General features: G+C 31.9%; 2 protein-coding genes across 2 annotated transcripts; both read right to left on the bottom strand.

Moving 5' to 3' along the window:
- Nucleotides 1–25: 25 nt before the first annotated feature.
- Nucleotides 26–5194, bottom strand: LOC149908455 (uncharacterized). Its single transcript, XM_090102280.1, has 9 exons — nucleotides 5078–5194; nucleotides 4644–4851; nucleotides 3566–3881; nucleotides 3291–3450; nucleotides 2505–2647; nucleotides 1834–1966; nucleotides 1299–1517; nucleotides 921–1091; nucleotides 26–225 (listed from the first exon to the last, which is right to left on the bottom strand). Exons 1-9 carry the CDS (start codon nucleotides 5192–5194, stop codon nucleotides 106–108), a joined length of 1587 nt encoding a protein of 528 aa, XP_089958406.1. The 3' UTR covers nucleotides 26–105.
- A 650-nt stretch (nucleotides 5195–5844) lies between these two features.
- On the bottom strand, nucleotides 5845–9913 carry LOC149908454 (luciferin 4-monooxygenase-like). The gene is made up of 9 exons (XM_090101628.1): nucleotides 9797–9913; nucleotides 9384–9591; nucleotides 8940–9255; nucleotides 8676–8835; nucleotides 8026–8168; nucleotides 7754–7886; nucleotides 6966–7187; nucleotides 6544–6717; nucleotides 5845–6157 (listed from the first exon to the last, which is right to left on the bottom strand). Exons 1-9 carry the CDS (start codon nucleotides 9911–9913, stop codon nucleotides 6038–6040), a joined length of 1593 nt encoding a protein of 530 aa, XP_089957754.1. The 3' UTR covers nucleotides 5845–6037.
- Nucleotides 9914–16195: the final 6282 nt, after the last annotated feature.

Here is a 16195-nt window from a genome sequence, read left to right as displayed (position 1 = left end):
ACACATAAGTAGATATATAGTGAGTTCATAACATTTCTAAATGGTGAAACTACCATATTAATGAATTATTGTGTGAATTCGAATTCGTGAATCGGAGAACAAATTTTAATTTCCTTCATTGTTCAACAGCTTTCCTAATTCACGGCGCAGAATTTTTCCCCGGGGATTTTTAGGCAGTTTAGAAACGAATTTCACTCCACCCGATAGATACATGAATGGCGGCACCTGAAGAAAAATATAAGTGTAACCTTAGAAATATTGAGATCATTCAAATTCCAATAATTAATAATTGACATGTACCATGTATGGTGGATTGATAACTTTTATAATACGTTTAAAGAACCATAAAGAAAACGAACGACCAGATGTTTGATTGGATCAGATATAGAATATTATTTGGATTTGGATTGTGCACTTTCTAAAGGTAATTGGGACACATCTCTACGTGTACGTAGGTATATATTGTAATAGGGTAGTTATAATTATTTAGAATAATTACTTTCCTATAAGGACATTATTATAAGGGAAGGGAAATTTACCCAACAAACAAATTTGAAATGTCTGAGACCTGTTGGTGTAATTTTCAGGAACACTAAATATTATTACCCTATAATATTCAGTTTAATAATATAAAATATTAAATTTCATATGGAACTGTTAGGTTAGGCGTACAAACAGTTTTTTTGAAGTTATTTATTTATTAATTTATTTATTTATAACTCTTTATTGCACAAATTAAAATATGACAAAAAGAACATTAATACATAAGAAAGGCATAGTTTGTACAAGAGGCGGCCTTATTGCTAAGCAGCAATCTCTACCAGGCAACCTGATTAAAAAAGAAGTTACTTTGTTTTATACTAGTCAATGAAAACGTATGATGTTATGAATATTGTCTTAGTTGCTATATTGATGCCTACCTCACCGACCATAAAATTGATCAATTCCTGTTCAGTGACCTTAGAACCAGGCACTGTAACGACAAATGCTGTAGGCATATCACCAAGTTCCTGGCTGTGTTTACCGACTACGACAACTTCAAGCACATCTGGGTGTAATTGAAGTATTGTTTCCAATTCTAATGGTGAAACCTATAAGTTATAGAGAGAGATTCTACATTGTTAGTAAAAATTACACATCTTATTTTTGATATTCAATATTTTTGAAAAAAAAAAGAGCTGGATAAAATTTTATCAGTTAATTATGCTTTTGACTTCATCATCATAACTAATACTTTTTATATTTAAACAGATTATCTTTGAACAAAAAAAAAACATTAGGAATGATATAAGGTTAACCTGTTCACCATCATAACGAAGGATTTCTTTAATCCTATCAACGATATAAAAGTATTTATCATCATCGTAGAATCCCAAATCGCCAGTTTTGAGGAAGCCATCCTCATCCAAGTATGTGGAAGGGTCGATTCCTATGTAGCCGTTCATAACGAGGCCTTTTACTCGTATTTCACCTCTTTCATTTGGACCAAGTGTTCTGCCAGTTGTAGGATCTGAAACCTGTAGTTACATGACGCAATACTGAATATTATATTGATTTTTATTTGCTATATTATAGATAGTAAAATACTTGTTTGTATAACATTTGCGTAAGTGTCTAACACGCTATACTGAAGGTACGCTGCCGAAGTACCGCGGTTAATTTTAGATTACGACGTATTCGGTATGGTTGATATTATGATACATGATGTATTTTTACGTAACACCGTAATTTCAATAATGATGCCAAACATCGGTCATGTTCCTTCAGTTTGTGTAGGCACCAAGAAGACAAAAGGCAAATAAATTAAAAAAAAAACGAAAGGTAATCGATTACCTTTATAACGATTCCTGGTGAAGCCACACCGACACTGCCGGACTTTGGACCTTTTTTGCCCCAATTTTCTGAAGTAATATCTCCACATTCTGTCATTCCATAACCTTGAAATACTTCTTTTAAGTTTGGAAACCTGTTTTGTCGGTATTAAAGTGAACTTCCATTGTTTAAAATGAATAATTAATAAATACAAATTTTAAGTTCAAGAAAATTGCAACGTGTTCAATTGAATGTTTCACATAATAGGTTATGCGAAAAAATTGCAATAGCAAAAGTTGTAGATGTGTGAAAGATATAAAAGATGTAGGTATGTAATTACATACATCTTTTACATCTTTGCAATTGAACGTTTTTTTAGGATTTTCAGTTTTATCGGTAATCGAGAAACCCTGTTTTCTGTCATTAAATCTTCCCCTCCCACTTTACAATCTCTTATTTTTCTCTTTATAAATAAATTAAATTTTAGAATATTTGATTTCGATGTTTAGTTTATAGTATTTATAGCTTTACAAATGAGACAACTTTAACAGCTTTTTACAACTCTTTGGATAAACATATAAAAATCATAATTATATCAAACATATTACAAATTATTACAAATTCATACCTACATGAAAATTAATTATGATATGAAAGTAGGTATAGTAAACATTATATTATGGTAAATTAACCTTTTTTTGATATTTTCGATAGTTCTGGGATGGAGAGGTGCTGCTACGCTGTATAAAACTTTCAAAGATTCCGAATAATGATCAGTATCGCAAACTTTACATACAGCATCAATAATACTTGGGTATAACATTGCCATATCAACCTGAAAAAAAATAATAATTTATAGGTTGTCTACACTAATATTATAAAGTGGAAAGATTTGATTGTTTGGTTATTTAAATTGATTCGGCTACGAAACTACTAGACCGACTAAAAAAAATATGCCGAACGAGTGGCTAGTATTGTGTTATGTGTAAGTGTAAAGATTACAATAAATGGACATTGTGAAGTTGCCTTTAAGTTTTAACAGACATTTAAAACAAGTATTAGGGAACTTATCTTGTATAATTTAGAACACTAATTAGGTGGTAATTAAAATGATAAAATATTTTTTTTCTATAAAAATTAAACCACTTACAAATTGTAATTCTAATAAAATAAAAATTATAGAAGTTGTTTGTCCGACTGACAAACAGTAATTAGGTAAAAAAATACAATCGAATTAGGAACCTCCTCCTTTTTTGAAGTCGGTAGAAAATACGGATTATACTATAAATTATTTTCTACTACCTTGTATAATATTATTATTAGTCTGTGCTACTACCTACTCTCACTTGTTGGCTTTGCTAGATAGAACGCGTACATAGCGCGCGACTTCGCATTGTGCTATATGTATATTTACACAAAATATCATAAACGTAATATGAAAGTTGGGCATTATTATTTTACATGACAGTAACGATTACCTGATATTGATTTATACTTTTGAGTAAATTTTCGGCTGTAACATTTGTTACATATACAATTGTTTTCCCGAGGCTTAAATATTTATACATTGAAAAAGTATCGTAACTATGATACCATTCTCCACAAATGTAGAACTTCTGTAGTGATCCATAGTCCAAGCTTAAAAATAAACAAATAAAATTGTTCTCATTATTTTTTATTACTCCTACAAGTCCGCATTTAAAATATTATCTCTCATCATCGAGATATTCTCTCATCCACTTATTTGACTTACTTGTAAGGTATTATATTTAAAATACAGTTCAAATGCGTAAAACAGACCCCTTTCGGTAGGCCTGTGGTTCCTGACGAGTAAAAAATCAACGCTTTATCAATTTGTCCCTTTACCTCAGCAGGTTCAAAATCTTTAATTTCAACGTGACTGTTCATAAATGTTTCTATGCATGGAATATTTTTAATTTCATCGTCAAATGTCATACATATTTTTATGGTTTCAGATGTTGATATAATATCCTTGTATTTCTCATAAAATAGTTTGGAATATATGAAGTAGTTGGGCTGAGCAACTGACACTTTATGTTTCAATGTGGCTGAAAGTAACTTTTAATGAATGCATGAATCAATAACGAAATAATTATTTTACATTAAAATGAACGATTGACAGAAATTTACCTATTATTTATTGGTTAATGTGTTAATTTATAAGCCTAAAACTAATACGCCTATACAGGGTGTCCTACTGTTGGTATACTAAGCTCAAAGGAGGTTATAGTTTTGCATACGCTGAGTTCGTAAAAAATACTTGTAAAATTTTGACGCATTTTTTTTTCAAATAGATGAATTCTTAAAACTCTATGTGTACACCCATAATCAAGCAACCCGCCCAACTTTGCCATCAGCTCGTGATCTTTTCATAGACTAAATGCTCATATTATTAGCGAAGCAGTATATGTCGGCTGCGCGATGCTAGAGAAGAAAACATGGATTTTCATGAAAAATTAAGCAAACAATTTTTCACGTAATTTTGTTGTTTTAGTATTTTTTTCGTGATCAGTGTATGCAAAATTACAAGTTCCTTCCTGCTTAATATACTAATCGTGGGACACCCTGTATACTTTATCTAAATTATGTATAAAGTATGTTTTTTACATCTCTGTTACGGGTACAGTTTAAATAATGACGAAAAGTGTTCATAGAAGCAAAATAATTGATGCATAAAAACCCTTATATACAATATCAGAGAGCAAAATAACATTTTACTTTTTTTAGGTTCTGTGTTAATTTTGGCTAAAACAAAATTAATTTTAGGTTGCACATTAATTATAAAAAAGTACATAAAAAATAAGCCTCACATTTGCCATTTTGTAAGTCATAAGTTGTATAAGCAGCGCCTGTCAATAGAACAGCCAGCACGGTTGGCGCAATTTCGTTGCGCTTTTCTGTGCCCAGTGCGACAATGTCCCCTCTCCCGACCCTCAACTTCATCAGCTCGCTCGCCAGGTTCACGGCGCGTTGTGTGAGCTCCTTGTATGTAATCTGTTCTCCGCTTTCCGCATTAACCTGTTAAAAAATGTGTGAACATTCTCCTCTGTATCTTTTACTAAGAAATCCTCTGCATTAAAAATCAAATTACCTTATTTAATTAAGAATTCGTGTTGTTTTATAGTAATGTAACACTGTTTTACATTCGAAAACATTTTATATAAATAATTAGTTGATGTTATAATATATATACAAATAATTACCGACAAGTTATTAATTTAATGAATTAAAGATATACACAAACCAGAGCAACGGTGTCTCGTACATGTTTTAGACGATCTAGGATATATTTGCCAAAGTGTAGATGTGCTGGAACTTGTATATTTTGATCACCATACACATACAAATCACTTGAAGACATTTTAGCAATGGTTGAACAACATGCTATCGTTCCAATTTTATAGTTATATTGTGTATTGATATTATTACTTATATAGATACATATTTATATCTATGCCATAGCGTTTAGCTACTATTATGTATTCTGTGTCTATGCTTTCAGACCTTTTATGCCAAACACGTCAACATGTCAACGTATGTGTGTGTACCAAGAAGCTTATGTGTGTGTACCTAATCTAAATTGCTAATTAGAATAATGTTCTCAGTATTTCGTGGAATGTTATTGCGAAAAATGAATGAATTTAATCGAATATACTTCATTTACAAATGCTCAGTTTTGAGGAAATTCTTGTTTTCATATTTTACATTTTGGTTGCATTTAAAAATAAATTGGTCATTTATATTAGTAGGTATTCATCTGTATTCATTCAGCAAGAGAAAAGCGCACAAAACATATTTAAAAGTAGTTTTATTTTTTTGAACTTTTTTAAATACACACAACAGCAACATAATACAATAAATAGAATTACGATTACATTAATACTTTTTAAATTAAACATTCCATTAAATAATTACTTTGTAGATACTTTATGGCACCTTTGGTTGAAGAACATTAGTAAAAAAATAAGTGCATTTAAAACATATACAATACGTAATAATATACCTAGTAAACTAATATAACGTGTATTCGGCCGACTGTGGCGCCATTCCTTTTGGCTTTTGCGTATCTGTTGGGCCAGTTTTAGATATGCCGCTCGAAATTGACACGTATGATGTAATGACCATATCTCTAAAGTTTTGTCTGGAAACTGAACTGGGTATAAAAATATGTCGTTGTTACAAATTATCCCAAATCAAGATTTTTTTAAATCCCTTCATTATTCAACATTTCTCCTAATTCTCGGCGCAGAATTTTTCCCAGGGGAGTTCTTGGCAGTTTTGTGACGAATTTCACTCCACCCGCTAGATGCATAAATGGCGGTACCTTCAAGAAAAATATTAATGTTGATTTAAATGTGTTTAAAATTACCTATGGAACATGAATGTCTTTAATTATAAGCAAAAAAAACCTGTAGACAAAAAAAAAATATTTAAGTTGACACTTGAGAATTTTTGAATAGGTAACTGTATATTATTAGATATCATTTACAGGCAAATTTGCTATGAGGGGAATCTGTTAATGCAATTCTACCAATACTGGTTATATTATTTTAATTTTAAAGATTACATTTCACGGGTAATAAGGGCGGGTTTCTAGGTACCATTAACCATATGGCCGTGCAAACAATTTTTCATGAATTTCCCTTTTTTATTATATAATGGTGCAGGTGATATGAATATGGTTAATATTTGCATAATAGCGATGCCTACCTCACCGACCATATAATAATTGATCAATTCCTGTTCAGTGACCTTAGCACCAGGCACTGTTACGACAAATGCTGTAGGCATATCGCCATGTTCCTCACTGTGTTTACCGACCACGCCAACTTCTAGCACATCTGGGTGCATCTGTAGTATTGATTCCAATTCTAATGGTGAAATCTATACATAAATATAAATGAGCAGATTAGTGTATTGGTCTGTATAATTTATTATATAATTATTTTATTACATTATATTGCAAGTTATAATTCTTATTTTTATAAATTAAATTAAGTCACACATTATCATAACATCTGAACTAATCTTCTCGCTCCTTTTTTTTTTACTCGCATTATATTTTTATGAAAGTCGTCTTTGAAATTTGAATCAGTAAACAAGAAAAAAAATTGATATGAAATAATCTCAACCTGAAAACCATCATAGCGAAGAATTTCTTTAATCCTATCAACGATATAAAAGTATTTATCATTGTCATAGTATCCCAAATCGCCAGTTTTAAGGAAGCCATCCTCATCCAAGTACGTGGAAGGGTCCATTTCGATGTAGCCTTTCATAAGTCCGGGGCCTTTGACGCGTATTTCACCCCTTTCATTTGGACCAAGTGTTCTGCCCGTAATAGGATCTGTAACCTGTAATTACATTACGGAACACTGAATTTGAATTAATCTTTTATTAATAATAATTTTGTTACGTTTGTTCACAAACTGTTCATCATCGTTGTGTTGATCAAACACTTGTTTCAATAGCTAATAAAACATACTCGTCATGGTCATTTTATTTTATTTTATTTATTAAGGTCATCCAACACCTGTCACAACAATACTAAGCTAAGGTACATGTTACAATTAAAATTGTTGACAATTGTGACAAACAATTATAGGTTAACACAACATGTAAAATAATTAAATTTGATTCAATTCACTAAGAGACAGACAAAAGAAAGAGAAAATAAACAAAATTAAGATAATTCCTTGAAATAATTACGGATTTTATGACAACTGTCGTGATCAATATCAAGAAAATTTTCTGCTCATTGACCAGTTTACATAATCTACAAACGGGGGAATTACGGCCAAATACGGTCCTACGCAGACCGTATTTGGCCGTAATTTCCCTAATTTGCTATGTTTAGAAATAGAACTAACGTACAAAACACATTTAAGAAAAGCAAATAAAATAAAATGAAAACCGTTACCTTTAAAACAATTCCAGGTGAGACCACGCCGACACTGCCAGACTTTGGTCCTTTCGTGCCCCAATTTTCTGAAGTTATATCTCCGCATTCTGTCATTCCATAACCTTTAAATACTTCTTTCAAGTTCGGAAATCTGTTTTTTTTGATATCAATATTACATTAAGAGTTGAAGCGAGATTATATTTTTTAAAGGAAAAATGTATATATAAATAAATAATATAAATCTCATTTTTTATTTAATTAAATATTAGTAAACATAATGTAAAATTAACCTTTTTTTAATACTTTCGATCGTTCTATTATGTAGAGGTGCCGCTACGTTATAAATTACTTTCAGAGTTTCCGAATAATAGTCGGTATCGCAAATTTTGCACAAATCATCTATAAGATTTGTTGTTAGCATTGCCATATCAATCTGTAATAAAAATTGAATGTATATTTTTTGTAGGTGAAGAAATAAATTATCTAATGAACTTTACTGCAAATCAAAGCAAAGAAAAATCTAATACTTAAATCAAAAACATTAAGGAGAAATACTGTTGGAGAAGTTTAAAAAATATGTATTTAAAAAGCTATAGCTTTCACTATACTACTAATTACTATATATGTATATAATAATATACTGTGCCCCTTTGTTTTCCTTTTTTTATTAATGTATCTTTTGACAACGGACTTTAAAGACTTTGAGGATTTTCTAAATGCTTACTAAAAATACAGAATTATTAAAAAAATAGAAGTATGGAGAAAATTTGGTGGGTACCACGTTTCCTCTTAAATCTGTTGTATCGTTCTTGAGTTAGATTAGATTAGAGAAGAATAATTGTATCCAAGTAACTAACAAGACTTCAACTATCAATAAGTTGATATTCTGATTTCGATTACAAGCAAATTTTTTAATAATACTCTAAAGAACTTCGCTTACCTTATATTCATTTATACTTTTTAGTATGTTTTCGGCTGTAACCTTTGATACATATATAATTGTTTTACCAATGCTTAAATATCTGAATACTGAAAAAGTATCATAAGTGTGATACCATTCTCCACATATTAAAAACTTTTGTAATGATCCATAGTCCAAGCTTGAAAATAAGAAATAGAGTTTATTTTTAAAAATTACACTCACCTACGTTTATTTACTGTTTTTAAGGCAATATAGATATTATATACTATTTATTTTACTTACATAAAAGGTATTAAGTTTAAAATACAATTCAAATGCGTAAAGCACACCCCTTTCGGTAGACCTGTGGTTCCCGACGAGTAAAAAATTATTGCTGTATCTATCTGTCCCTTCACCTCAGCTGGCTCAAAACTATCAATATCAACGTAGCAATTCATGAATATTTTTATGCAAGGAACATTTGTAATTTCATCGTCTAATGTCATCAATGTTTCAATGGAATCAGATGCTAATAAAAGATCACTGTATCTCTCCCAAAATAGTTTGGAATATATGAAATAGTTAGGTCGAGCAATTGACAATTTATGTTTCAATGTGGCTGAAAATAATATATTGATTTATGCATACAATAAGAACACAAAATTATGGGAAGCAACTAATTCTTTGAATGTGATATTCTGAGGAGAAATATTCAACAACAACATGAAATAAAATAATAAGCCTCACATTTGCCATTGTATGAATTAAAAGTGGTATAAGCAGCCCCTGTCAATAAAACAGCCAGCACGATGGGCGCGATTTCATTGCGCTTTTCTGTGCCCAGTGCGACAATGTCCCCTCTCCCGACCCCCAACTTCATCAGCTCGCTCGCCAGGTTCACGGCGCGTTGTGTGAGCTCCTTGTATGTAATCTGTTCTCCACTTTCCGCATTTACCTGCTCAAGAGCTTTATTTACAACACCTTGTCAAATCTCATTTGACTCTAATCTTGTAGTTACTCCAAATTCTTTCAGGTTACTTACAATAGGAAAGAGATAGATATCAAAATCAAAAAAAGAAAGTAAAAATAATAGAGAGGTACGAGGATATTTTTCAATATGATCCAATACAATACTTTCCAAAAAGCAAAGTTATACAAACCAACGCAACCGCGTCCTGTACTTTTTTCACATGGTCCAGTAAATATTTGCCAAAGTGTAGATGCGCTGGAACTTGTATATTTTGGTCACCATACACATACAAAACACTCGAAGACATTGTAGCAATTGAAGTGAACAATATCCTCTCGTTTTATTTTTATACCTGAGTTACTTCTCATTTACTTTTTTATAATTCAGTTTGTGTTCATGTTCATGAACTGTATAAGTCACCTTAACCCTGATCTGTTGTCCTGAACATTTTGTACAATGACACTGCGCAATATCAATAAAAAGAATCATAAATGAAACATAGGATATGTTAATAATAAAGCAGTTTGGTTTAGTTGTTACAATTATAAAGCTTGGTTGTAGAAAATTTGATGCGGATTAGCGTGCTTCTGGGATATATTTGTATATCCTGGATTAAAAAAAACGCTCTAACATTTCAAAGTTTTGAAATAACACAAGCATCTATACTAATATTATAAAGCTGAAGAGTTTGTCTGTTTGTTTGATCGTGCTAATCTCAGGAACTACTGGTCCGATTCGAAAAATTCATTCAGTGTTAGATGATAGCCCATTCATGATTCATCGAGGAAGGCTATTACAGGCTATATAATATCATCACGGTAAGACCAACAGGAGCTGAGTCACGCGGGTGAAACCACGGAGCGCAGCTCAACATACAGGGTGGAATTTTGTTGTCAAGTTTTCCTTTCATTTGTTTTATCAAGTTTCATCTTTATCATTGACCCTAAATAAATGCAATATAAGTACAGGGTTTGATTTCCGGGTGTGGGAAGCAAATTTTCAAAAATATTTGAAAGCAGTTTTCTATTTTTCAAAAATAAATTAAAGCTTCCTTTGATTACCAGGTGCTATTACAAAATTCCACCCAGTATATAGAGTAATGTTAATAAATTAAAAAATAATACTGGTAAAACTCATTCTGCTATCACACCATCATCTATATTTTTTTACACTTACAATTCGTTTCCATGTTCTTTATTTTTTGCATTTGTATTTTCTTTAATTAATTTTATGTATGAATGAACCGGCTCTATTAATTATTTTTTAAATACTATTTTCCAGTCTAAGACACGTGAAAACTCCTTCATCTATATTGAACAAGTTTATAATAAAAGTAATAAAGTTGTTGGATCTGTTTATTGTAATGAGTTTTTAACTGTTTTATTGGTCTACGTTTTTTAAACACTTAAATTAATGTTCTCATGCTGAGAAGTATTCAGTTTAAAATAAAAATGTCTGTTTAATAGAAAAAAGGCATATCATGTGAAAATGATAAATATTATTAGATATACATAACTTTTTTGTAATTTTTGATACGTGTGAATAAATATAACGCTGTTATAACTCTACCCAGACATTACTTCCAATTACTATTCCAAGGATGACCTAATTACATTATAATAACACATTATATAAGGTAACTACTACCGTAATTGGTAACTGTTACTTCATATGATATAATAGGTGATTTATATTTATTTATATTTGTAATTTTATATATTACACTTTGAATACTACCTGATACTTATTTAGAAATAGCTGTGCCACGCAGTTTTCCCCGCATTTCTCCGCTCCTGTTGGTCTTAGCGTGGTCGATATAATATAGCCTCCCTTCTTCAATAAATGGGCTCTAACACCGAAAGAATTTTTCAAATCGGACCAGTAGTTTCTGAAATTAGCGCGTTCAAACAAACAAACTCTTCAGCTTTATAATAAGGTAGTAATAGGTGAAGGTCTGCTTTTTAATTTTAGCGAGATCCTGTAGTTAGTTTAGGATGACGATGAATGAAAAAAATGAAAATAATACTCTTTATTAGTTTTTAAGTAAGTTTATTAGCATACTCTGAGCCATATCATTTTTAGTTTCTTGATTCCACCGACGCGTCGAACCAGAATTAATTTGTTTAATCATTAATGTCTTGAAATAAACCATTAATCCCAAACAGTAATTATATTTTATCGGTAGCATTTATGATGATTGGAAAAGCTAAATCTAATTAAGTTTAACACGTTCGCTGCGGCACAGATATATCTGTACTTTCCATTACTGCGTTACGGGTCGTTTTAAACCTTGTCCTATACCAGAGATTGTGGCGGCACGAGGCATATTAAACCCCACCGCCCGTAGGAGACCAAAATCCTTTTTTTGGCGCCAAATAAGACAAAGTGTGCGGCTTTTGTCGTGATTATTATTAACAACGAGTTCATTAACCTAAATCTACCGCCGCCCGTGGTTAGATTAGTTAGTTTAGATTCTATGGGTAAAATAAAATGTGGGGTCTGATGTACCCCATACCGCACTGAACAATAGCAGTTTTTCATATAATTTAGTGATGGGAAAAGAAATATCGATTTTATTTAATTGTATTTATTTATCAAACTTATGGATGTTTTTTGGTAACCTATTAAAAACTCGAATTTCTATTACCCGAATCTTAAAACCCCGAAAACGGTTGTTAGAACTTTTAAAAGACAGATGTAATGAATGACAAATTTTTAAAATTCCTTTTTTAATTTCCCAGATGAATCAATTTCCAGATGCACCAAAACCAGATTTTTAAAAAGTATTTTTTTGTTTCCCGTATTCTCATAATCCAGATCTCAATATACCAGATTCTCAGAATACTTTTTTTTGTTTCCCATCGTACCATTTTCCAAATAAACTATTGCCAAATTTTCATAATCTTTTTATTTGGTTCCCATATAATCGTATAACAGATAAACTATTGCCAGATTTTCATAATCTTTTTATTTGATTTCCATACATACAATCGTGATTATACTATTACTATCGACTGAAAATAAACATTGTCAGTAAGTAAATTTATTGTTTTACTTGTCCATTACAGACCGGCTTTAGTGTCAAAGTCGACTCAGTAGGTTAGGTTTGAACTACGACCCCCACTCTAGAACTGACTCGCTACTGTTTACTTCCCTATTACAGAAAGGTTTAAGTATCAAATACGACTCAGTAGGTTAGGTTAGGTTTGAACTGCGACCCCCCATGCCAGAACCGACTCACTATTGTTTTACTTGCCCATTACAGAAAGGTTTAAGTGTCAAATTCGACTCAGTAGGTTAGGTTAGGTTTGAACTGTGACCCCCCATGCACGAGCCGAGCGAGCGAAGCGAGCGTGCCGCGGCAGCGGCCGGCGAGTGCCAGAACCGACTCGCTATTGTTTTACTTGCCCATTACAGAAAGGTTAAAGTGTTAAAATCTATTCAGAAGGTTAGGTTAGGTTCGTGCTGCGTCCCCCTGGAAGGATTACGTTTTGCTGGATATCGTTTATTGGAATTTCAAAAATCTGGACATTGTTTGTCTGGATATCAATTAACTGTATTTCAAAAATTTGTGTTTTAAAAATCTGGCTTTCGTGCATATGGATTACGGTCATCTGGATTTTGTGCATTTAGATTTCGTATGTCTGGAATTCATTCGTCTGGATTGTAAAACGTCGTACAAATAAAGAAATGGGCAAATGAAATTCGGAGTTGCGATTATATGGCAAACAAAACTTCGAAATTTTAAAATTCGGGGTTATGAAAAAATGTCCAAACGTTTTCTGGATTATGATATTCGGAATATTAAAATTCGAGATTAAGATAGGTAACCATGTTTTTTATTAAAACAGGCCAAACCAGAATATTGTTTGCAACCAGTGCATTCTGTGAGAATTTCCTTTACTTTTTTGTCGGCCTCACGACTTGTTAAGAAGGTGCGGAGTTTTTCGTAACATCCTACACATCTCCTCTTCTTTGATCCCTTTAAGAGATGAGAGATGATGTGCCTTGTTTCTTGGCTTGTTGACTTAGGCAAGAGTTAAATTTTGATGAGCCATACACCAATTGCCGGGTGTTTTGGATTTGCCGCTAGTTGATTCAATGAACAAACACACTAATAGTAATCATGATTATTAACCTATTTGAAGAAAGTTACTCAACATGTTACATTCACCTTTCTATTAACGATATTTATTATAACGAGTAGTTAGGATGTTTGAAAATTACCTGTATCCACATTCAGGTCCTTCTTTGTAAAAGCTTCAATAAGTTGTTCCACAAATAGTCTCGAATGCGTTGCACAACACTAACCACGTGAAGCTAGCTTAAGGTGCGGTACGAGGTGCGCGATGGTACGAGGTAATCGCGACCTCGTTCCGCACTGTGTTAGAATTTTTATTTGTTCAGTGCGGCACGAGGTCTAAGAAACCCGGTATTAAGGTCGGTATACCAATGAACTAGAAATCAATAGCACATCTCAGATATATAGATATCACTTTCCTACACTGAACTAGATGGAAGTTATGCCTCCCGCACGACAGAGAAGTTTAAGTTTTTTCCTACCGCTATAACGACGAGACACGAACAGGGTGTTTCAAGCCCTGTTTCGCAGCGAACGTGTTAAATGAGAATTTGCAGAACTCCGTACTGTTTACCTACGGTAGAATTATACACCTAAACGCTGATAGTTTTTTCATTACTTTTCGTAGGTACATTTCCATAATTTATTTGTGTTTCTGTCACATTATAATCGTTCGTTATCTACATTTACCATTTAGGTACCTACCTAATAGAGGTTGTTATAAGTTGAAAATAAATAAATTAAATCGATATCTTTTAATTGCTTTATTAATTAATATAAGTATAATATCAATTACAGAACATATCAATATTATCTACCTGCCTGTTCTTATAATTACTTGGAAATATACATCGTGTATTTTTAAATGTTTAAGAGTTAATTATGTAAGTATGTAATAACCTTCATTAAGTTATTGAATGTAATATTTAGAGCTGCAAACATGTTTGTTATAAATTATATGGAATCCTCCTTATAATTCATAACGATGTGTTAAGTCCTCATCATCATCTGATTAAAGCCGAAAGCCACACAGAGAGTTATACAATGGTTATAGGTACTAAGGGTTACATAGGTACTGGTTGCTTGCATTCTGACTGCGGTTTAGCTTGCGTGCACTTTTTATTATCCTGCGACAAGCGACAGCTACTTCGCAAACGTTTCGCCTGAATTGTCTAAGCAATGATACATAAAAACATACATTGATTGACACTATATGATATGATCTATCTATTAAAAAATATAATTCGAATCTGTTGAGTCACTTGTGCGAAAATACCATCGCCAAACAGATATAATATAATTAGGTACCAAAACGAAAAGAATGCGAATAAAAAATTAGGTTAGCATGGAGTATTCAATAATTATTATACCTATTATACATTTTAGTATTCGCTTATAACTGCGATACAAAGTAATTATCCACGTAACATATACTTACCTAAAATACAAATAAATAAAATAAAAGGATATTCATGTTTCTAATTAATAGCCATATAGTTAAGTAGTTTAATTACAGTAATTCATTATAGACGAGTTGATTGTTGTTGTTGTTGAGTTGATGTTTTATGACGTCTTTACCTACCTTAAAAAAATCATCATCATTAAAAAATAAAAATGTTTAATTGATTACAATTTAAAGTCTATCAACTCACAATTTTGTTCTTTACTTTAAAGTTTAAATAATAGAAACATACCTACATGTAATACAGAAGCAGGATTTATGGCACCGGTCACCAGTAGGTATTAAAGCGTCACTCACCATATCAAAAAACATTACCACAGTAACAATTATTGTAATAGTGTGTATATTAACATGCTAATATGTGTTAATTCACTTAGTAATAATTGCTCGTAACGGTTAGCTAATGGTCCTATTATAGAGTAAGCAGCCAGTATTGATTTGATCGAGACAATAAAGGGCGCTGCACTGAGATTGGTCTTCGTTACATATTAATGAAATAGCGGTTGGGGTTATACCTGCTCGTACTATGGAGTATGGCCATGCTAGCCAGTTATGTTACGTGAATAGGTGCGCTTGCTATATTGAATTTTACTTTAGACCTCTTTATATAACATGGTTAAGTTGAAAATTCAAATTTTGTTACTGATATTGTATTCATTTGTCTTCACTTATATAATTAGAAGATATTCTATTATAGATATTCCCACGGAATGAGATCTTTGACCACCATAAGAAGTACCTTCTCTATAACTTTCGGTAGCCTCTCTTTAGCCTCCCATTCTCAGCCACAAATCATGCCATAAAAATGCGCTACGCGGCGTCGTAGAAGAAAGACAAACAAACAAACATACTTTTTTTGGCATTTATAATATTATAAAGAAAGTAAGGTTTCCATTTTACATACCTACTATCTGTGTTCGAAAAATGGAGAAGAATTGGTCTTTACATTTATACTTAGCGTAATAAAAAGGTTCGACAAAATAAAACACGAAGTAAAAGCAATGTTTTTATTTAAACACATATATTCTTTGGCAATCTTTTCATAG

Source organism: Colias eurytheme, chromosome 5, assembly GCF_061535395.1.
Source record: "Colias eurytheme isolate Ceu_HAF_F1 chromosome 5, ilColEury1 Martin Lab GWU primary, whole genome shotgun sequence".
NCBI classification, from domain to species: domain Eukaryota; kingdom Metazoa; phylum Arthropoda; class Insecta; order Lepidoptera; family Pieridae; genus Colias; species Colias eurytheme.
The sequence above is the reverse complement of the archived record's forward strand: the minus strand, read 5'-3'. Positions and strand labels throughout refer to the sequence as shown.

What these genes read in the sequence shown, in the direction of transcription:
- LOC149908455 (XM_090102280.1), bottom strand. Translation starts at nt 5,194, where the DNA reads ATGTCTTCAAGTGATTTGTATGTGTATGGTGATCAAAATATACAAGTT. An exon ending in TACGAGACACCGTTGCTCTG is followed by an intron (nt 4,852 to 5,077) that starts GTTTGTGTATAT and finishes ATTTTTTAACAG; the next exon opens with GTTAATGCGGAAAGCGGAGA. An exon ending in TGACTTACAAAATGGCAAAT is followed by an intron (nt 3,882 to 4,643) that starts GTGAGGCTTATT and finishes AGTTACTTTCAG; the next exon opens with CCACATTGAAACATAAAGTG.
- LOC149908454 (XM_090101628.1), bottom strand. Translation starts at nt 9,913, where the DNA reads ATGTCTTCGAGTGTTTTGTATGTGTATGGTGACCAAAATATACAAGTT. An exon ending in TAATTCATACAATGGCAAAT is followed by an intron (nt 9,256 to 9,383) that starts GTGAGGCTTATT and finishes TATTATTTTCAG; the next exon opens with CCACATTGAAACATAAATTG. An exon ending in ATTATTATATGGTCGGTGAG is followed by an intron (nt 6,158 to 6,543) that starts GTAGGCATCGCT and finishes TTTTTCTTGAAG; the next exon opens with GTACCGCCATTTATGCATCT.